This window comes from Ochlerotatus camptorhynchus, unplaced genomic scaffold (genome assembly GCF_037179485.1).
Source record: "Ochlerotatus camptorhynchus isolate MF236.1 unplaced genomic scaffold, CSIRO-AGI_Acam_v1.1 ptg000040l, whole genome shotgun sequence".
Lineage (NCBI taxonomy): Eukaryota > Metazoa > Arthropoda > Insecta > Diptera > Culicidae > Ochlerotatus > Ochlerotatus camptorhynchus.
Window position 1 is genome coordinate 2,390,344 of NW_027040531.1, and position 24,250 is coordinate 2,414,593.

At 40.1% G+C, this 24,250-nt stretch overlaps 1 protein-coding gene across 3 annotated transcripts in view; it reads right to left on the reverse strand.

Annotated features, from left to right (window-relative positions):
• Window positions 1-9,533: 9,533 nt before the first annotated feature.
• Window positions 9,534-24,250, reverse strand: part of LOC135713096 (dual specificity protein phosphatase 3) — a 139,807-nt gene continuing 125,090 nt past the window's right edge. For 2 of the 3 annotated variants that reach the window (XM_065236220.1, XM_065236204.1), the window contains 4 exons: window positions 23,563-23,744; window positions 22,889-23,017; window positions 22,487-22,596; window positions 9,534-10,786 (listed from right to left, as the gene is read on the reverse strand). In XM_065236220.1, the coding sequence (XP_065092292.1) occupies window positions 10,584-10,786; window positions 22,487-22,596; window positions 22,889-23,017; window positions 23,563-23,714 (594 nt within the window). In that variant the 5' untranslated portion in view covers window positions 23,715-23,744 and the 3' untranslated portion in view covers window positions 9,534-10,583. The remainder of the gene's footprint in view (window positions 10,787-22,486; window positions 22,597-22,888; window positions 23,018-23,562; window positions 23,745-24,250) is intronic. The other variant, XM_065236211.1, reaches the window with a different exon arrangement.

Here is a 24,250-nt window from a genome sequence, read left to right on the forward strand (position 1 = left end):
ACCTCAGCTGGCACGCACGTTTTAGTTCCAGCACTTTTGGAGTCCTGCCGATGCGTTTAAGCTCTGATATTGAACGGATTTTCCACGCATGGTTCCGTTTTACCTCTATAATGATGCGAAAATCAAATGCTTGATTCTTTCTTTCAGATTTCAGTTTCTAAAAGATAACACACGAATTTATACAGATTTATGACATGCTCCATTTTCACGTCCATGGCTGCTTGAAATCGAAAACGAATGAAATTTCAAATCTTACTATCCATACAAGATGATATTTGTACACAGGTTAAAACAAAAATCTTTAAACATATACTCAGTATACATACAGTTGTTATGAATCACCCTGTACTATGAAGTTAAAAGAAGATCCCCGAACTTATATGAAGTTCCCTGAAATTAAACAAAGTTTGAATTTCCCCAAACCTGTTCAAAATTCCCGCTTCTACGAAGTTTTCCCGAATTACTACAAAGTTCTCTAAATTTCTGCAAAGTTCTCTGAAGCTCTACGGAGTTCTACGATGCCTCTGAAGTTTTACGAGGTTCCCTGATGTTAAAGAAAATTTACTAAACGTCAATGAAGTTCTGCGAATGTGTGTGTGTGTGTGTGTGTGTATTCCTTCTAACCCCCACTGGCCGGCAGTGTTATTATGGAAGAACTCTCTCTACAATATCGCATTTATAGTCATTAGGTCGTATGAATAAAAGCGTTTACTTTACTTTTCCCGTAAGAAAAGCGCGGGAAAGTAAAGTAAACTCTGTTTATTCATACGGCCCATTGTAGACAGCTTTAGTCCGGGAGTTACAAAGTGATAGCTCTATTGCAGATGTAGCAACCCATTTCAGATTGTGAAGAGTCACGCCCATTCCGAGGTTACTTTCACTTACAATAAGCCCCGCATGTATGTATTACCTCTATCGATTTGATATTAGTATTAAACACAAACACACACACAATAGCAGGCTGTGCTTGTGAACAAACGTCACGTTTATTTGTGCTGCTCGAGTGATTTTTTGTTGTCAAGACTTTGGCTCTACAACTAGAAATTAAGCAAATAGAGATCTGAAGTTTATACAGTGTGAATCTGAACCATGAAGTCTGAGCAGTGATACTCAAATTGGCTGGTTCCACATTTCTTAAGTGGTTCGTCTTAATAAGGACTGTACTGTAACGGCTGCTTCTGAGCCCCGGACAGCGTGTATTTTTACAGGGCTTTGAAACCAAGGTGGTACCTCAAACAAACTCGTGACTTCCCGATATTATGATGGAGGTGTGGCGATCCGCTGAACCTATCAAAGGAGAACATTACTCGGGGAATTTCAAACAGATGAACCGGAATGGTATATTGGTTCCTGTCGAGAAGTTGATCATCTACAATTGCGATTGCTATGCTGAAAAGTGGCACAGCGGCTTGTTGCAGACATGGTGAGATCGTTCTTTTTTATCGTTTTTTGTCAGTTTGTACTTTGTTTCCGTGAATCCATGTTTGAGGTTGATCATGTGCTCACGGCTTGAGAAGGAGTAGACTGTGCGTGTGATCGAACGTGACGTTTGTCTTTCTTTTTTTTTGTGCAGGTTTTTTTTTTTTATTTATAATTGGTTGCTGATCTGGTCACAACTAGGCCCAGGAGACGATTTCTAGATTGTCAGCGAGTTCATTAAGACAGAAGAAGTCCTGCGAGAGCTGCATCTCATTGTTTCTAGTTCTATCTCCCTGTTATTTCCCGCTGAGAAGCTGTTCCGAAGACAAGTAGAACCTCCATGAGGCGTCCCATCATTCGTCCCATCATTCGTTCCATCATTCGTCCCATCATTCGTCCCATCATTCATCCCATCATTCGTCCCATCATTCGTCCCATCATTCGTCCCATCATTCGTCCCATCATTCGTCCCATCATTCGTCCCATCATTCGTCCCCTAGCAGCACACTTGTCACTGAGTAGATGTGGTTACTTGTATGTAACTTATTTTAGTCATGATCAAGTTGCAGCAACTCATTATGATGAAAGTGTGTCCCATCATTCGTCCCATCATTCGTCCCATCATTCGTCCCATCATTCGTCCCATCATTCGTCCCCTAGCAGCACACTTGTCACTGAGTAGATGTGGTTACTTGTATGTAACTTATTTTAGTCATGATCAAGTTGCAGCAACTCATTATGATGAAAGTGTGTCCCATCATTCGTCCCATCATTCGTCCCATCATTCGTCCCATCATTCGTCCCATCATTCGTCCCATCATTCGTCCCATCATTCGTCCCATCATTCGTCCCATCATTCGTCCCATCATTCGTCCCATCATTCGTCTCATCATTCGTCCCATCATTCGTCCCATCATTCGTCCCATCATTCGTCCCATCATTCGTCCCATCATTCGTCCCATCATTCGTCCCATCATTCGTCCCATCATTCGTCCCATCATTAATTCCATCATTCGTCTCAGCGTTGAATCGCAGCGCTGAACCTGACAATTGGCCATGAAAAGGCTTGCCAATGCACATACACTTAGACAAATTAATGTAAATTTTGGTGCTCTGAGAGCAACATAAACGAGCCTCAATTTTGACATAAATTTGAGTTATGACAGACGCGAAATATAGCTCAATCAAACGATCTTTTCGTCGAGCAACGAAGTCTTCAGTCTCGGTGTACGTAATATTATATGACATGCTTGTTTACGTCTCATTGTTTATGTCATAGATGGATTTCGTCACGTGTAAAATTAGTAATATCTAAGTTTGCATCAAAAATCGACAACATACATCCGAACATTTTTTATCTCAAATCGAGGGAAGACATTTTGCTCAAATACATAAACCGGACTTATGTTGATCTTCGTCAAGCTTCGTCTACAATTTGAACTTTTACATCAACACATGTCAAGCTACCTTTTGGTTCAATTGGCTAAACTTGGTGAGTTCGTTCCATTTTGTAAATTTTTATCTTTTCAAACTTCAATCGTTACTGTTGGGGGATCACCTTTTTGTGGTGCGTTACTGGTATAAGATCTACCACCGAACCCTAGTTTTGACAACTTCAAACAACGGAATCAGGATTTTCCAGTAACCAAAGGATCACATTTTAGTCCTTGTTACTTTTTTATTACTTGATAATAGTGACAAGACTCGGGTAGTGGCCACCGCCGTTATGCATTTCTATATTGTATATTTCAAATCAAAAATATTGCTTAACTTCATAGAGTTTACATAATTTTCCCTTTGCCCTTCTCCTATTCTTTTCCCTCTTCTATTTTCAGAAAGCGAGTAATGGTGCTATAGCTATAAGCCCCAAAATGCTAGGACAATAGTTAGTGCTCATGTCCCAACCGACAGAAGATAATGGAGCATCACTTAACCTTTCTAGTTTTGATGCTTCCAACGATCAACCAATCATATAATTACCAAAATCGGAACGGACGGTACGAGATGTCCACGTTTTTTCCATTCATTGGATTCTGAAGCGTCGTCTTCGTTTTAAACAGGCTCGATGTTTTCTAAATCATCTTGCCCCTTAAATGCTGCACAGTAGGCCTGGCCGTTTTGATGTGTGACACATCTTCGATGTGAAACATATATCAAATAGACAAGAAAAATGATGGAGGTATATCCATCATTTTCCAGGATGCTTTCAAGAACTGGCTGTGTAGGTGTTAGATTAGATTAGATTTTCCAATAATCAAGCACTCATGAGAATAATTCTTATGCGGTTCTGACATCAAAATTTCGAACTTATTTAGATGAATTTAAGCAAGCAACGGTATGTAATTGGCAGAGTAATTATATTATTAAGATTCCCTCGGTACAAGTAACTTTAATAGCAATAAATGAGCTATTAATTAAGATGATCACAAGACTGTCACGTTCTGTCATGACAAAAATTCGATGAGATTTTGAAGAAAATCTCTATAATCGTTTTCTCATCCGATGATAGTGACAGAAGTATTTCTGTCAATATCGTGTGAGATCTTTCATTGAAAATGACATTTGCTAGCTCTGCATACAACTTTTTAGCCACACCCCTTACCGAAGCAATCGGATTACTTTTGAATGCACGCAATAAAATAAGGAAGGATTAAAAGAAAGACAAAAGATGTTAATAAAGGAGGAGAAAACAGGTTTATTATTTATCGATAATTGTTTGGAGAAGATTAAATTGAATAAGCAAATAAGAAGTGACATAACAGCAAGTAACACCAGAATAAAACATATTTAATCAACAAAGAAAAACATTGAAAAAAATAGAGTACCATAAATTAAAAACATATTCAGTTTGACTACAAATATGTTTATTACAGGTTACAATATTCCAGAAGAGGTACGAAAAACATCGAAAAGTGATAGAGAAAGAGAGAGAAGAGTATTCCACTACAGATGCCGATTATCAACAGGACTCAACGAGAATCGAGATGACAAAGATTCAGCAGCAAGGACACAATACATAAGCGGTGAGATCTAACTGATTACAACTTAATAGAAAAATATGAAATGCATGCTACAAAATACGTGCCATCTACAAAGCAGGAATTGCTTTGAGGATGGAAGTGTACACGCAGTACCTATATACGTTTTATATCGGTACTACGTGTATGCGGGGCTTGTTGTAAGTGAAAGTAACCTCGGAATGGACGTGAGTAACCAGGCATTCTGCAATGGGTTTCTGAATCTCAACAACCTTTCAACTTCCGGGCTAAAATTGTTTGCAATGGGATCAGTATAAGATAATAATAGATTAGGTTGCAAACATTTTTCTTCCATAAAAACACTGCCGGACAGTGGAAGTTGGATTGTATATACATACATACATACAGTATTAAACACAAACACACACACTTCCAGTTTCAAAATGTTCTGTTGAATTCCGGCACGTATTTAGCTTATGTTTTTTTTAATTGTAAAAAGTGTTTGAACTGGTTTTACCATGTTACTTTGATCATCCAATCCTTGGGTTCCGTAGTTTTGATTTTATCTAAGCTTTGCATATCATTTCGAGATGCACCTTTGTCGAAATACTTCCTTCAACGAACACAAATTTGCTTGCATTGCCGAGCATTTTTGCAAGCGAAAAATTTGCTGATTCACGGCAACGTCTTCCACCCAAACTCGTGACCGACACATTATCAGCACGTTCCCAGGCTAATTCACCAACCGGATCGGTTTCAAACTCGCCCATGGTGACGAATCTCTCAATAGAACTGGTGCCGAAAGTATGAAATCCGAACTCGGAAAACCGCGTTCCCGGGAGGCAATGAAAACCGGCACCGAACAATGGAACTGAAGCTGCGACGTAGATTTTGTAGGTTAGATTCAAGGTCAACCGAGTCACAAAAAATGTTTAATTCGCTAACGAAAAATACACACAGAAGAAAAACACGTCAGCTTTCAAGCGCGGCCTCCTGCGATCTCCGTCAATGAAGTTCTGCGAATGTCTACCAAATTTGCTAAATTTATATAAAATTCGATAAATGTCTGCAAAGTTGGATGAATTTCTTCAAAATTAACTGTCCTTCGACGAAGTTCACTAAAGTTCGACAAAGTATACTGAACTTCCATAAAATTCGCTGAGCTTCTACAAAGTTAGCTGAACTTCTATAAAATTGGCTGCACTTCTAGAAAGATTCCTGAACTCCCACGCACTTTTCTAAACTCTTTTTGGTAGTTTAGGTTTTATGAAGTCTCATGGATTTCTAAGAAACTTGAAGCTCTACAACGTTTTCTGAACTTCAACGATTCTCTCCGAACTTTTACGAAGTTCTCTGAATCACATGACGGTGTCTTATTTTCTACAAACTGCCCTACCTCTGTAAAGTTTTATATATCTGAAATATTAAACACCCGCCCCCACACTCTTGAACAGTAGCTGTGAAGACATGTGAAGGGATTTCGTCGATCTCGATAAAGAATTTTTCCTAAATATACCTGGCATCCTTGCTCTAAAGGGTGATACGGTCAAAATTTGGTCAAGGGAAAACGCGTGTAAATCGGTGAAATCGTTTGTTTAAAAAATCAAATTAAATTTCTTTTTCAAGTTCAATTAGTATAAAATTCAGGAAAAATATTCAGTTAGGCTTCCGCTTTTCCAAATCCGAATTGCCGGGCCTTACGCTTGACCCCTGCCATCAGATTTTGTACAGCCACCTTGTCCACCTTCTTCGCCGCAGAAAGCCAGTTTGCCTTGAACTGCTGCTCGCCCTTAGCAGTTTTTTTGGTCTTCTTTAGGTTCCGCTTGACAATAGCCCAGTATTTCTCAATTGGGCGGAGCTCTGGCGTGTTGGGAGGGTTCTTGTCCTTGGGAACCACCTGCACGTTGTTGGCGGCGTACCACTCCATGGCCTTTTTACCGTAATGGCAAGATGCCAAATCCGGCCAAAACAGTACGGAACAACCGTGTTTCTTCAGGAAAGGCAGCAGACGTTTATTCAAACACTCTTTCACGTAAATTTCTTGGTTGACAGTCCCGGAAGCTATGAAAATGCTGCTTTTCAAGCCACAGGTACAGATGGCTTGCCAAACCAGATATTTCTTTGCGAACTTTGACAGTTTCATGTGCTTGAAAACATCTGCTACCTTTCCCCTTCCTTTTGCCGTATAAAACTCCTGTCCCGGAAGCTGCTTGTAGTCGGCTTTGACGTAGGTTTCGTCGTCCATTACCACGCAGTCAAACTTCGTCAGCATCGTCGTGTACAGCCTCCGGGATCGCGCTTTGGCCGTCGTATTTTGTTTATCATCGCGATTTGGAGTCACTACCTTCTTGTAAGTCGATAGTCCGGCTCGTTTTTTGGCTCGATGCACGGTTGTAGACGATACACCCAGCTTATTTGCGGCATCTCGGAGAGAGAGGTTAGGGTTTCTCTTGAAACTACCGGCAACTCTCTTTGTCGTCTCAGCGGCTTCCGGTTTTTGATTTCCCCCCGATCCAGACTTCCTGGCTGTCGACAAACGTTCCCCAAACACTTTAATTACATTTGTAACGGTTGATTTGGCACCTTTTAGCGATTTTGCCAACTTTGTGTGCGAGTAGCTCCGATTTTTGCGATGCGCGAGCAAAATTTTGATACGCTGCTCTTCTTGCTTGGACGGCATTTTGACAACTGAAGAGTGAATTCCAAAATCAAAATAGGGGCAACATTCTACACACACACACCTTCAAAATGAGGGGTGTTCAGGTTTTTTAAATGCAAAATTGAAAGAAATACGTCAAGTTGATATTGACCAAATTTTGACCGTATCACCCTTTACTGGTATGTTGACTGAATTCACAAATTTCTACCACCTTGTTAAAGGAGCTTCCCAATAGTCAAATCCAGTCTGACTTGCATGATTCCATATATTGTATGTGGGTAATTTGTGTAATCCATTTCCATCATCCAGCCTGGCAAAAAAGAAGCTGACACGTGTCTCGCTTGTCATTATCGCTAGCAATCGATCTGCAGTGATTTCTTTCACGGAAATAGCCGACCTCTTGTATGAATAGACGCTATTCAAGACAAGCAGTGTTTACCAAACATTTTCCACTCTTCTGAACCGTATTTTGTCTCGCGCTTTGGGTAATCAACAATCACTTCAAATAACGAAATAAGGGGGGAAGTATAAAAAAACACGAACAATTAATTTACCAGCAAAGCTAAGCGGTACAGTCTGAACAAAACAAAATCATCTGCTAACATGGTGAGAGTTCCTGCTTGTCGTTGTTGTTATCAGTGCAGTCGTCGGTCATGCATGTCAGGGCGGCTGCAATTGTGTTGATTTCCGTTAAATTATTGTGATTGAGAGTCCAAAGATTCTTACAACATGTCTTAGAAGTGACGAAACTATCTTCTACGGTTAAGTAGGTTAAAAATATAACCCTTCCGAAAGCTTCGACAAATTCGTTGCTTCAGTCGTGTTCTAATTACCAAAACACGCCAGATTCGGTGCGTTGGCATAAATGACCTACGACGTCGATGGTTGTCGGTTGGTAGCCGAAGACGTGAGACAGCGATGGCTAAAAAAGGTCCAGCGTAGATAAGCCGCCGAAAAATTTCGCTCCCTCGATAACCTTCTCTCGGGTGATGGCTCTAGAAAGAGAGTTGAAGGGTCGTCGTCGCTTCCCCCCGTATTCGGTAGGCATACAAGGCCAGATTTGTCCGTGTAATACCGAACCATACCGGTTGTTGTGAGCATTTCGTATCGCTTCGACTGCTGGAGGCACAATCTTCCTAGTCTCGATGACCAGCGCTGCAATTGGTCAGCTACGCATCAAACGCTGATAGCGCGCGTCGATGTCGGTGGTTACACAGTTAGTTCTTCGTGTGAGACGTAAATCGGTCAGTTTGATTGGATGCGTCCGGATGGCACTCCTTCATCATCGGGCGGACGAGATTGAATAAGACTGTCGTTGTAGAAGATTGAACTTGGCAGAAAGTGCCTAGCCTCGATTAAGGGGTATTGGAAAAGGTCGGCAGCTTCTTAACAATCGTAAATTTTTGGTGAAAAATGATTCCTGGAATGTTGCTATTACGTGCCAAATCAGGTCGGGATCAAATGGAAAGCCCAGTTACGAAACACGAATCAATTACACATGCTTGTCTACCATTGTAGCACAGACAAATAGACGTTGCACTTCATTCTGGTTCATCGTTCACGCATTTACCGATTTATTTGAATATTATCATTTCCGCGAACCACTCACGTTTCGTTACTGAGTTCCTATTACTTGAGGTACAATGTTTTCAAGAAAAACTGATTCAACGAGTCACGTCTGTTTGTCTGCCATTGTAGCTTTATTTGTTTGACTTCATAAACATTCTGGTCTGAACGGAAAACTTTTCTCAGCAATCATCGCCACCCACAGCAGTGGTAAACTTTTTTCTCTTCTATTCGATTCACCGACAACAAGAAAACAAACCCCCTATCAAACATTAGTCAGCTATTAGGAAAAGACTATGAAATTAGAGGGGGGGGAGAGACCACCAATAAAACGCACCCTTGATAGCTATGTAGTTGTAGGTGTTATCATCGCTGCTGACTGATCGCTTGCCACCGCAGATTGTGGGTGGGGACGTTGAGCGGTTAATGACTTCTTATTTTAGCTCAATCCGTTCAACGTTTCCATCATCATCGTAGTTCGTTCTAATAGTCATGGTCGTCATTGGCTACCATCAGCCACCGGTTTTTGACGGCGCCGGTCGGTGGTGGGTTGGTGTATTATTGGACTCTCATGTAGAACGAACTATGTGCTAGTCATGCAAGTGACGAATGATTTTTTGGAGCCATTTCTTTCACATTCCTTCGGACATGAGAGTTTGAAAGGTTTCTTAAATTCTGTTATACTTTTAATCATGCTATTCATGTTAATCTTTTTTTTTCTTGTTTTTATAATGTTTAGTCAATCTAATAAAATTGTTAATGAATTCTTTTTTTTCATAATATATATGCTCTTGCTTTTTTTTTTATTTCTATCAGAAACTTTTGCTTATCGTTCTAGAACCTTTGTTGTGTGTTTTGTATTTGATTCCATTGTTAAATCTCTCACTGGGTTATATTTCTGTTTGTATGTATTTATTTTATTGTATAAATATTGGTGTGCTACGATTCGAATCGTATCCGGTTCGATAACTTCCTTGCCTTGTTAACGACTCTGATTCCTAAAAACCGACAAAACAACAAATCGCTCAGACCCATAAAAACGTTACACATTCACGTCCTCTGCTAGGTTCATTTGATTATATGCTCCCCGTTTTACAACTCCTTCTGCCCTTTTCCGTTCCCTGCTCTTTGGCCCAGTGGTGGACTACTGTTCTCTTCTCGATCCTGGCATGTTGCTTTCTGATGGGTGCCCTCCAACTCTAGGAAGATTCGGATTCAGGAATTTTCCCAAGCGCTGAGTAAGAACCATTCGTGTGTGTCAATTGTAAATACGCCAGTGAATGTCATATTTGGGGAGGCGGGGATGACAGTTTCTGTATTAGATGGTATATATTGCATGTATGTAACAAAGCAGACAGTAGATTGTCTGTGATCGATAAAATTCTACCATCATTATTGGGGTTTTCCCTATAGTGAGAGTGGTTCGTGTGTCGTATATGCTAGTTTGGGTTTTTCGTGTGTTGATTTACTCCCAGTTTTGTCCCCGGGCAGGTAGAGACAGTGAATTCCAGTGGAATAAAATAAATCACACCAACAGTATATGTATAAATATATCTCGTGAATCTGTGTTTCGGGTTTCTGTTTTGTGATATATGAAGCTGAGATCATTCCATGTTCTTTCACTAGTCCTGGCATCTCGTCGGAGAAAAAAAAAAACTATAAGCCTCTCTGTCTACATAGATATAGTATAATTTAACAATCTTCTGCTAAATCGTAGAAAAATCTCATAAATCTACCTCGAACCTACATCCTTTCAGGAAACTTGTTCTACTCTCCTTGTGAGAAGAGAAGGCTTCGATTTCCAGCAGCCAACCAGCATATATTATCTTTTTGTAATTAATGACTTGTCAATGATGGGGTAAGATGAACATGAGGTGTTCGTCAAAAAGAGTGGTGAGGGGTCAGGAAGTTTAATTGGTAAGGGACCGCTATTTCCTCCGGAAACGCTGGCCACACTCGAGTCAATAGTACAGCCGGTCTCGCTTCAACTCGTTGTCCAGGTCGGCCAACTGCTGCAGGAAGCCTTCGTTAGGCCGGATATCACGGTGCATGCGGACTGTCCGGACCGCTTCGGTGGCAGACATCTTCCGGGCGATCATCAGGTAGGCGAGGACGCAAGTCGCCGAACGCGACATGCCCATCATGCAGTGTACCAGGACTTTGCCTAAAAGGGAAAATGGAAAATTAGTTTGGGTTCAAAACTGCATTATAGGGGTTGACCGGAGCATGTGGGTGTCATTTCCTCAAAGAACTGTTAAGTTCCATGGGCTTGCGTTCCATTGTGCTTGGCTTCTCTTAGAAGAATATAATTTTGCTGACTTATCGATTTCTATTCATTATCTATTTATGGAACTTTCACAATTTACATTAGATAGACTTAAAATTGAGTGGTTTTACACTTAAAATAGCAAAAACGTAGGTCACTCATAAACTCAGTAAAGTTTTACTCGCTTTTCCTTAAAAATCTGCTCAAATATGAGGAAAATCGATGAAAATTTAGATCAGTCTGCACACTCATCTAAGTGTCCTTTGTTCGATAATTTCTTACCGAAAAATATTCCAAGCGGAGAATATGAAAAATGTGAACCTGTGCAAACATTGGTAAAGACTGATGAAGGCTTAGAGGTCGCGCCAATGATTTAAAATTATTACAGGAATTACTATGGATGAATTTAATAAATCACGATCAGTTTTACACCATATCAAGAAAGATAAAAAAACAGAGTAAATTGACAAATAAATATGTGCAAGACAACAACGCCAATTTCATCATACCATCAACAGGCTTGTTTATACTTGTCATCATGAAAACCACTTATTATTATTTTTAACGCTAATGGTGGCTTCGACTGGTTGATTGGAATTCTTTTATGGGATGGCTTTCTCGATAGACATTACAACCCTTGAGAAAGGCCGCAACCAAACGGTCGAAACGTCGGGAACGTAAAAAAATATTCGTTTCTACTAAAAGACTGAAAAAGCCACCCCATAAAAGAATTATTTTTTATCGTTTGGAAAACTGCAACCAAAGTTAGAGCAATGTAAGTGAAAATCAAAAAACTCCCATACTAATTCTCCATACAAAATTCAAATCATTGGTGCGACCTCTAAATTTTCATCAATTTACCATTTTGTGTACAGGCCCATATTTTGGAGTTAGGAATCGAACTGGAGGGTGGCCTATCAGATATTCATATTTTTTACAAGATACACAGGTAGATGGATGTAAAATTCCTATGAAAAATATTCATTGAAGTTGAATGATTTGCTCATAATGGGGTCTTGTTTGATCCGGCGTTACTTTATAAAAGCTGTAACTTTCTAACGATATATGATAGAGATCTGAAATTTTTTGGATTTTCCTAACTTTCGGAAAAGTGGCACCCTTACCAGGATTTCTCCAATTTGGCCATTTAGGTTTTTTTTTTTTTCTTTGGTTTGTTTTTTCCGTCGATCTTGTTTTCCGTGCTGAGCACCAATGCTACCGACGTGCCAGGAAGGCAGCTCCCACACCTGGACCCTACCTATCACTAGCGTGCACAGGAATCTTGTTAAGGAGGGGCAATTTTTTTCAATGGTGCATTTAATCTGGGGATGGGGAGTACTCCAAAGTACGTGGTAGATGGTGCTGTCCTCCTCCCACTTTTTCCCTACTGTTCAATTTAGCTAATTTTATTTAGTTTTTGCTCCGGTGGTGGTTCATCTTCCTTCCATTCCATTGTGCAACGACGTAATCATGTCATTTTGAATACGTTTACTTGTATACTTGCAATTTTTTGCACCTTCCGCCAAGTGTTTTTCCAGCACAGGACCGTAGTTAGCCACCAACTGGGTGGCACACTTTCCGCTCCTTCCGAATGTCGGCTACCTTTGCAAAGTATGCGCACAATATCGATGAAATGTTCAATTATATAGCAATTTTGTAGTCGCTTTGCTTTACTAGCAACAATCATAGCTGTTTTTTTGTGGTCCAGTTCTTCGTCGATAGCCTTCCTGGTTTTGAAATTCTTGAAATATTCCCGGAATGAGCTAGAAATTATTGGTACTCCCTTGAAATTTTCCTCAAAATCCCTTTGGAATTTCACTCAAAATTTAATTTTCTCGGTATTCTTTTCGGAATTATCTTGGCACTATCTGCAGGATTCACTAGAAATTATTCGCAGACATTTCTTGGAATACTCCCCAGAAATATTTTGGAACAGTCCTCAGAATTCAATATCCTTGAGGATCTTCTCGGAGTTTTTAGAACTCTCCCAAGAGCTCTTTTGAAATTCGTCTTAGAAGTCCACTGGAATTATATTTACAATTACTCATGATTTTTTTTTCTGAACACCTTGGAACTGAAATTCCTTTAGAGTTTCAGAAATTATTCCCGGAATGAGCTAAAAATTATCCTCGGAATTCGCTTGAAATTTTGCTTAAAATCCTTTTGGAAGTTCACTCAAAATTTGATTTTCTCGGTATTCTTTTCGAAATTATCTTGGAACTATCTGCAGGATGCACTAAAAATTATCCGCAGAATTTTCTTTGAATTCTTTCCAGAAATATTTTGGAACTGTCCTAAGGATTCAATATCCTTGAGGTGCTTCTAGGAATATTCTAGAACTTTTTTTTTTCTCAAAGCACCTTGGAACTGAAATTCCCCTAATGTTACAGAAGAATTTCCTTTGTATTCTCCAGAAATTCTTCCCAAAACGATCTTGAAATTATCCTCTGAATTTCCTTGAAACTTTCCCCAACATTTCTTTGGAATTTCATTCAAAATTTGATTCTCTAGATATTATTTTCGAAATTATCTTGCAACTATCTGCAGGATTCACTAGAAATTATTCGCAGAATTTGCATTCTTTTGTAACTTCTCTTCAGAATTCAATACCCTTGAGGTTCTTCTCAGAAGCCAAGTTTAAGTTGTCCGTCCATTCACCAAAACATTGCAGTTTTTCTACCAGGAATGTTCAATAAAACTTGCCCCTCTATTCACCAGAGCTGTACAATTTTTACATCAGGAATTATCAATTCAGCTAGCCCCTTCATGCAGCAGATTGAATCTTAAACCAGAAATTTTCAATACAAACTGGCCCAAAGAAAATTGTACACCAGAAAATTTTACACCAGGAAATTTCAATTGCCCAGAACGAAGCAAATTATTCACCGTTAATGTTCAAAAAAATTGTTCTCCAATCTTCTGATTGGTGCAGATTTCCTTTTTTCCATTTTCCACCAGACATTTTCAATATAGCTTGCTTCTCCTATCATCAGAATGTTGCAGGCTTTCCACAAAATAAAACTTGCCCCTATTTTCAGATTTTTCAGTAAAGCAGCTTCCCTCCAATCATGGTGCAAATTTTACACCAGAAATTATAATTTAAGTTTGTTCCTCTATTGACCAAAAGGATGCAAATTTGAGACCAAACATTTGCCAAAAAGCTTGCCCATCCGTTCCCAGATTTTCCTCCAGAAGTTTTCAATATAGCTTAATTTAAATAAAGCTTGTGCCTTAGTTTACCAGACTAGTGAAAGTTTTCCACCAGAAATTTTCTGTTAATTTCATTTATCAGAGCGATACAAATTTTGCACCAGTAATTAATTTTCAATAAAGCATGCTCCTCCATTCACCAGAATGGTGCACCAACAATTGTCAGTGAAGTTTGTTTTACCATGCACCTTTGTGGTGCAATTCTCAGGCACCAGAATGGTGCAAATTTTCCACCATAAATTTTCAATGAAGCTTGCATTCATCAGAACGATGCAAATTATGCACCAAAAAAATAGATAAACCTTGCTTCTACATTCACCACAGTATTGCGAACGTTTCACCAGAAATATTCCGTTAAATGTGCACCTCCAAATTTTTAGCGTGATTCAATTTTTCCACCATTGATTAGTCCCTCCATGATTGATGATATTTTTACACCAGAAATTCAATAAAAAGCTTTCTCTTCGATTTACCACCACGAAGGTGAATTGCTTCAACCTTAAATTAACCCTCTTCTATTATCCCTCCATGAAACACCTTGAAAAAAAATTACAACAGAATTTTTTTGTATGCACCACTGTGGTGCAATTTTTTGACCAAAAAATTTGATTGAAGTTTGTCCCTTCATGCACCTTTGTGGTGCAATTTTCAGATACCATACCAGGTTTTCAGTGCCCTTATAGTATGAAATGAAGTTATTTTACCTTCAAATCATGTTATCAAGAAAACAAGTTATTTTATATCGTAATTTGGAAATGTGGAAATAAACATCTTCTTTATAAAAGGAGGGGCAATTGCCCCACCTTGCCCCACCCTGTGCACGCCAGTGCTACCTATCGACCCATCAACTCATGAACCGGGGACCAACGGCTTTACTTCCCATGCGAAGGAAGGTGTGATCAGAGATGTTATGCCTCAGAACATCCCGGCGGCGCCGACTGGGATTGAACCCAGGCCTGCTGGGGTGAGAGGTAATCACGCTTACCGCTACATCACCGGCGCCGTTAATGTCATTTAGGTTACCTTGCGCCGGTTCCGATAGGGTACCGGTACTGGTACTGTTCGACGGTTTGATAGAATTTTCCACTTTTTCTTAAACCGGAAGGTGACATCATGAATTTCAAAATGGCGTTGGATATCGATTTTCATTCTTTAAACGTCATCCCGATTTCAAAAATACCCATATTGAGGGGTAATCGACAGTATTTTTCCACTTTTTTTCCTAACCTGGAAACCACCATCTTGACATGCATATTTATTTCCAATCTCTAGTAACCCCAATTCCAAAAATACCCATATTGATGGGTATTTGATAGTATTTCCTACTTTTTCTTAAATCGGATGACATGCCGATTTAAAAAAAAACCAACATTGATGGGTATTTTACAATCTTTCTCACTTTTTTGAAATCGGAAGCCGCCATCTTGGATTTAAAAATGGCGTCGGATATCGATTTTCTAGATGTCATGTCATCCCAATTCCAAAAATGTCCATATTGATGGGTATTTGACAGTATTTCCCACATTTTCTTTAACCGGAAGCTACCATCTTGGATTTCAAAATGGCGTCGCATATCGATTTTTGATCATTAGACGTCATTCCGATTCCAAAAATACGACGGTCACCGATTTCTGGCCTCTAGACGTCACCTCGATTCCAAAAATACCCTATTGATGTTACCCACCCTACAATGACAAATTTAACATCCACGTGCACAGATCTATGCGAGTGCACAAACAACAAAAGTCAGAAAAACTGCGTGAATTAGGATCGTACAGCTTTGCTTCCATGCGAAAGTAAGTTCATTTGACAATGAATGACGAAATGCACACGAGTCAAGCCAAAACAAACAGCATGAAAACTGATCGAAAGTGGTTCTGTTGATGTTGAAGACAAAATTACTTTCAATTGAAAGTGATGACAGCTTTGTCATTGCTTGACGATTTTCCATTGAAAGTGACTTTGTTATACCCTGGTTGTGTGTCGACCGGGGTTCAGTTATAAAATAACTGTATCGTGTTGCACATCAAATTAATTGGAGTGTTGTGTTACCAAAGATGAATACTAAGATGAAACAGTCGGAGGAAAAACTTTCGATTTGAGTGTCCTCTTTCACGGTCCCTTTCATCCAATAAATACGTATGCAAGGTAATTTTGTGGTTTTGATGCCCCCTCGGTAGAGATGAAATTTTGCGCACTTTTTTTTATCAAAACAATCACACCAGAATCAGAGATGTCCCATTTTTTAATTACTCGATTAACAACTAATCGATTATTTTCGATTCGCTGTGCTGCAATTTTTCCACCAATGAGAGTGCAGCACATGTTCGAAACTATCGGTGGTGATCCTCTGGAGATGTTAATGCTTATATCGGCATGATATAACCGATTACAAATATTTTACTTTTCGGTTCGTTAATCGATTAATCGATAATTCGAATGAAAATCGGTCATCACTAGATGAATGTGAAACGTCATTTCAAATATATGGACCGTACATAAATAATGATACAATTTGAAAGGGACCGGGGCTCATCACAAATTACGTCCACACGGTAACCGAAATAAACACGAGTGTTCACCGGTTGGCTAATCTGTGCATCGTACACGAATTATTCAGATTGTATATGATTGTGGATATCAGAATATATGCAACTGGAACCATCCATACTCAACCTTGCTATATTTCTGGTTAACCACGTTTTAGTCGTTTTTGTATCAGGTCTAATAGCCATAGTACAAATGAGGATAATGTCTTAGGATTTAGGATTTAAGGCCTGTTCTCGAAAAAAATGCACCAGACAAAGTGTTCGCCAAAAAATTATTTTAAGTCGCCTTTTTTTGAAACTTTCAGGGAATGAACTTATACATATGGATTATGTTTCAGCATAATTACTTTATTCAATTTCCTTCCCATCGCTGAAAGCCCGCACCTTTCTCTTAAGATGAGAGGTCTTAAGGGAAAGGTGTGCAATGGTGGAGCCGACCTTTTTGGTCACTTTCATCCATTCTTTCTTCAACTCCAGCTCGTTCTTAAGCTCCTTGGACGATTTTCGAACTTTGGCCTTCATTATGGTCCAAAATCTTTCCCCCGGACGAATCTCTGGTGAATTTGGGGGGTTGGCAGTTTTTGGTACAAAAACAACGATATTGTCTCTGTACCAATCCAACGTCGATCGCGCGTAATGGCATGATGCCAGGTCCAGCCAAAATAATGTCTCGCCTCCGTGGGACCGCAGGAAGGGCAACATGCGCTTCTGGAGGCACTCGGTGCGGTAAATTTCGCTGTTGATGGTACCCATTGTGATGTACGGTTTACTCAGTTTACCGAAATGGCATATGGCCTGCCAGAGCAAGTATTTTTTGGCGAATTTGTCCACTTTCTTCTTCCTTATGTCTTCCGGAACATCAAACCGTGATTTGGCAACGTAGAACTCCAGCCTCGGTATCTGCTTTGCGTCTGCCTTGATGTAGGTTTCGTCATCCATAACCACACACATCGGTTTCGTTAACCACTCTCAATACAGCTTCCTTGCGCGGGATTTGGCCGACGTGTTCTGTTGATCACGCCGGTTCGGTGCCTTCCGGACCTTGAATACACGAAGCCCAGCTCGTTTCATGGTTTGCTGAACGAACCAGGCGGAACACTATGCCTTCAGAGCCGCGTCGCGAATCGAAAGGTTCGGATTACGCTTGAAATAATCCAACACCTTCCGGGGCTTCACAGTGCCAGCTGTCTTCGATTTTCTTCCACTTCCAGCCCGCTGCTCGGTCGTCTGGGACTCCTTAAAGGATTTTACCACCCGAGACACAGTTGTATGGGTGATTCCCAGTTGTCCTCCGATCCATCTCATGGTCGCAGTAGGATTTTCCATGACGGCGCACAAAATTCTCCGGCGATTTTCTTCTTGACATCTCAATAACCACTGAACCGATAGCTATGAAATTTTGCACATGTAAACAATTCACTCCAAACTAGTTATACCCAGATTTTCATCAATTTTTACCCACGGATAAAAAAGTTACACACGGATAAAAATGGTGCATTTTTTTTCGATTACAAGCCTTATTCATCAATGATTACGAGCAAATGTAACATTAGGCTTTCCCTCAATTAAAAAAATAAAATAAAAGTAATATGTACAAGTATTCGGCCAAATGGCGTCGAGTATGCGAGGAACTGAGCACTTCTTCTTTTAGCCTATCGATATCCTAAAGCATGGATAAAGCATAGGCCTGATAATCGCAACGTCCGTGGTTCGAGTCTCCCGCCAGTCGGTACTTATTTTTCGACATGATTCATTTCAATAATACTCACATTTATACATATACAAACACATTTTTTTTTCTCCATTTTATTGCATTGGACCGCAGTTCGGTATATCGCATCTTCGGTTCATGCGGTCTCCACTGACATCCTCTGATGATGAATCAATACACTATGAATAAGATTTACTCATATTTTCAGGCTTTTTAATCAAAAGTTAAAGTTAAAGAAAACGTTAAAAAGTTTCTTAGTATATCAAAGATCATACTCTGAAAAATTTCCTTGATTCTGGTCACGTACATAAATAATGATACAATTTGAAAGGGACCGGGGCTAGTCACAAATTACGTCCCTACGGTAACTGAAATAAACACGAGTGTTCACCGGTTGGTGTTACTGTTGTGCCTTTGTATAAGTGTTGTACTCTTTTTGTGTATTTTGTATCTAGGCGTTCTGTTTGTAGTGAATTCAAAACTCAAATGTGTTTATTTGTATCGAAAAATAGCCGTTATCAAGATTTTAGGGGTATTTCGGTTTTTCAAATCCTAAAAATCATCGTTTATCCACCAGGCAGGTGTATATAACTTTTGTTTCACAGGTCAATCTAATTTTTGATAATATCTAGATAATAAATTAAGCCCATGACGCGTTCATCTCGATAAAATTGATAAATAGCAGATTTTTAGCGATGAGCCCAATCTTAGCTCCATAGGCCAACATTAGAACCATTTCCCCTATGGCATATGAGTTCTGGGTAATTTTGCCGAATGCAATTTGACCAAATTAGTTACAAATTGATAAACGAAAGAACTACTGATTTAAACATGACAAAAGTCCACATATAACTAGAACATCGAAACTCATGCCAATTACAAAACTAAAAATAGCAGCTCAAAACAATTAAAATAATAATTAATATATAGAAAGTATAAAATTTCTGTTACATACAATATAGAATTTAGAAAAATCTCCTATCTTCATAATAAAAAAAAAAACAAAATTGTGGAAAAATTAAAAGAAATAATCGTAAAATTACTACTTAGAATTACTCCAAAAAGCAATTTGGATATACTCAGGTAGTAGTGTTCGTGTAAATTCTCTTTTCAAGTATTCGACCAAATGGCCGAACACCGTCATATGAGATATCAACAATGGTGATCGGATAAGTCTCTCGGAGATACTTTTCCTAGATTGGTACACTGACGCACATAATTAACTATAAAATATCATGAAATAAAATTGGGTTCTTTAAGAGTTGAGGTAAATGCATATTCGCAATCTGCATTAAAAATGGAACCCAAACCCAAAATTTCATCGATTTTGGTACACTGGAACTATTTTAAATAAGTACGATTACATTTGCAAAAATCACCTTATTAGCGCCCCTCGGTGTCCCTTTGTATGGGAGCGAGCTGTCAGTTTGTTGGTTTAGTGTCAAACAGTGAAGTTTTTATTTTGTTTTAAATCTTGATTTAAAAATCGAGATGAAAGTGTGTGGGTTTGAAAAAATATCGCTGTGACTTCGAAAACGAAGCTCTTTCAGATGATGTATAAAAAACGATAAATTTTTCAAAATTAAAGAACCCAATTATTCTTCCTATTATATCTCCGGATCCGGAAGTCAGATCGACATAAAATCCTGTCCAATGAAGTCTTTTAAACGAGATATCAACCATCTTGATCGGACAAGACATCTAGAAGAAAGCTTTCATATATTAGCACGCGTCCACAGAGGCTCATAAAGGCTGACTAAAAATAAATTGGAACGCCCCTCGCGCGCCGCTAGCACGTCTCTAGTGTTGGAACAACTGGTGCAAGTTTGATCAAAGCAGTCGATCGCGAATATTGTGCACACACACCTGGAAAATCCAGAGTGGTCAAGCCTGGAAGCTGGCTAAACTGCTGAAGATGCCGAAATCAACAGTTTATCGAGTGCTCAAAACCTACAAGGAAACCCTGAGTGTGGAAAGGAATCAGCGGACTTACGAAAAAACTGGAACCAGGGAACAACTGCAACTTTCAAACGGTGCGGAACATCCTTGCCAGGGAAGGATACAAGTCGTACACGGCCAGTAAACATCCCAACCTGCACATGAAGCAGAATTCCATGGCTTCCCGGTCAAAAGTTTTACATCGCGACTGGACGTGGGGATGTGCCAAGTTTACATCGAAGAATGCCTGAAAAAGCGTCACCTTTGTCATTGACGCACGACAAGATACATTAAAAAATGGTCATTCTGGAAAATTCTTGGATCCCAAAATTGCGTCGGACATCGATTTTCGGTAGCTTCCAGTCGTTTCCGTTCCAAAAATACCCATCACTAGAAATCACTTCAGTGTTCACTCGGCTGTCGACAAAAGCAGGCCACTCTCGATGTGTGCTACGCGATCGTCTGTTTTCTCGGCCGCAACCATTGTGTGGTCCTCCTCATTGTTCTTCATCAGCAGTTCTTTCGGTCGATGCGTCGTCGACTTTGGAAAGCAACCGTTTCGTGATGAGTGTATGAGTGCTGACCACGTTTTGCGTCCATTGCTGCAATGGACGCGCTCTGACCCTCGTTGGCGTACAACAATTTGCCATACAATGAAATTACTGGAAGCGGCTCCTGTTCTGATGGAGGAGGCTTTTTGGATAGCGGAAGATAAAGTGTTTATTGTGTTGTACCTTTTGACTATAGTTTTAAGATGTATTGTATAGTGACCAAGAATCCTCGGCTCTGTAAAGTTAATTCGGTTGAGCCTTATCAAATAAACTAATAAACAAAAAAAAAAAGAAATCACTTAGATACTTGCAAATACGGCGCCAAGATTCGAGCTATCGTTCGAGTCAGAGGTGAAATCCCGTCAAAACAACACAATTCCAGTTATGTCAATCTTGTTATGTCTCGTATGCAAAGTGACATGCATTTAGGGGCTGTCCATAAACTACGTAGACAGTTTAGGGGGGGGGGGTTGACAATTAGCCATGGCCCATACAAATTTTAATATTTTTGTATGGACAATTGTCTACGCAGGGGGAGGGGGGGTCAATAATCCCAAAAAAACTGTCTACGTAGTTTATGAACAGCCCCTTACTAGAAAACGAACAGAGGCAGTTTTGTCGCGACAGAATGGAAGAATGACATGACAGACTTTTTTCGTCAATAACCATGTCAACAGTTTCCGTCAATCTTGTCGTCCGACGTACGTGAAACAACTAAGTCGTTCTGGAAAACGTCACGCAGCAGATGTCGTGGCCAAATGAGAGAAAGGCAAGAATAGAAAATGTTTCGTTGAGAGACAGCCCAGTAGATCAGCCTTTCAAGCAGAAGTTTGTTGCATCGTGCTTGTCAGGATGAACGTTGACTTTTTGTTGTTGTCTTTGCTACATAGTTTATTGTCATGAGGTTGACAATTCCCAAGCCTGATTACCGTTCCTTGCGGATGATGAATAGGCAAAAAGTCATCTTTTGGCCCGATTTAGGCAGCTGCCACTACTCCAAAGTGGTGCTGGAATGGTATGCTGCCAACAAGATCGATTTTGTCCCCAAGCTAATGAATCCTCCGAATTGCCCGGAGTTTCGACCAATCGCAAAATACTGGGCAATTTCAGAGCAGTGACTTCGACGAAGCGGCAAGGCAGTCAAAGACATCCAGCAAATGCAGGCAAAATGGAATAAATGCGCTGATTCCATGTCCGTTTCCACTGTGCGGGCGCTGATGGGTTCCATCATGAGGAAGGTTCGAGATTTCGTTCGAACTGGAGAAATGTAACCATCTAATGCTGTAACTTTGAAGTTTTAATAAAAGTACAGCAACCGTTAATGGATTTTTTAAACTTAATGAATCACGAATTACAGGTCTTTTTGTGCGTACCAATTTACCTTTAGTCAGCCTTAGCTAAGTCGATTTCTTATATATTTGGTTCTACGATGTCGCAATCAAACTGTCGAGTTAAAGAGGATCAAGACCTACCTATTGGGAATGTTTTATACAGGTGAAATAGTTTGGGCGCGTTGCTATTTGTCGCAGACGAAAAGTGATGTTGAAACCGATTTTAAAACCGATTTTAAACCAAATAGCCCGCAAATCGCCATGCTCCAGTGAACCGACCCATAAAAGATCAAAAGCCAACAACTCACCTCCGCTGTTGATTCCGTTCTCGATGAACTTGGATGCGATGTAGAAGTACCGGCTGATGTCGGTCGATGGCTGGTCGGTCAACGGGAAGCCCATGTACCTGAAAGTACAACTAGAATTTCTCAACGGTGGCGGTCTGAACTCATCGCACGCTGTCATGTCACGGACCCGCGATCGGCTGATCGTATCTCAACCGGTAGTCTTATCTAATCTTAGCTTAAGATACGATCGATCCACTCGTTGATCGGTGCTCTGACGGCCATTGCGCCCAGTCAACCAGGTAACAAAAGTGCAAGTGCGAACGAGTTTTTGGTGCAAACAGTTGCCTAATCATCAAGCCAAGCCATAAAGCTACGAAACTACATAAACAAGGAAGATTGAATACAGAGAAACCATTGGCCTACCTAACTCCGGACATGTCCCGGTAATAGCTGTGGCCGGTGTCCACCTGCCCGAAGCGCGTTCCTTCTGCCGTGTTCAGCACGTGTGTGATTCCAATCAATCGTAAATACTGCTTGTTTCTAGCTGACTCCCTGCGGATCGAAAGGAGTAGGTAGGACGGAAAGAAGGGATTAATCACCGGTTTTTTGCTTCGGTTTCGTCGCTGAAGGGTCACTACGACGGGACGACGAGAAAGTACTAATTGATCGCAGTCGATGATTGCTTCAGATTAGTCGTCATGCAAACGTGAAAGTCACGCATCGGCAATGTGATTATTGTGTTATATTGTTCGGTAGGAGCCCAATAAAAAATAACATAAAGTGATTATATTCCAAGTTCTGTTTAGTATTATGGATTTATTATAGGCACACAAAGGTTGGTTATTGCTGTGCAATGAAAGGACGGCACGTGCTGGATGACCTATTTTCATCATCATCACCTTGCAGCATGAACTATGCAAACGTTCCAACATGAATCGGACGGAAATGAACAACGAGTTTTAGACAATCCGTGGAATGCATTTGGATGAGGAAATTAGCTTTGGTTCTTCGTTGGACGGATTTTCATGAACCTGAATACTTTTCATATTTTGATTGTTTTGTTTCCGTTAAGTACTCTTATACTAAGAAATACTCACACATCACCAATGTACAGCCTAGGGTACACTTCATCACAGTCAACGTCATATAATGCACATTCGTTGCGCCGTAGCCCGAGCAGAGGCCGGCAGGGGGTCACTGAGTAGTGCAGAATCCGCTGCAGCTGCCGGCCGGTGGTCTGATCTGCCATCTTGTCGTTATTGCGGTAGTGGGTTAAATACTGAAAGATTGAAGAAATAGAGAAAGTACTTTGAGAATGTGTTGGTACATAGCGGCGTTTTCATTGTCAGAACGATTTTTTTTTGGCAGACTGCTAATCCGCACCTTTTAATTAGAAAAAGTATATTATTTTCTGGCGGTTTCGTGACAACAACGGATTTCATACGGTTGCTAGCTCATGAGGGTAAAGTCGTCTTTCGTTGTTGGTTACCGTCGGTGATGGTCGTGATGAAATTTGTGTTATTTCGAATTCAAGGACAGAGCCGGAGTACCCACGGTTTGCACGAGCAATCAAAGTGGTACGAAATGGGTGTTTCTGTTGGCCTCGGGTGGCTCGTGGCGTGACAAACAAGGGACTTATGTCTCCCAACAGAGAGGGTAGTAATTAGTGATTTGTCGTCGAATGGTATATGGATGGAATAAACTGTCTAGGACAAAGTGATGTCGTTATGCACGAGAGCGTTTTGTGGACACGAGATTCTCGTTTAAACTGTTGCATTTTTAATA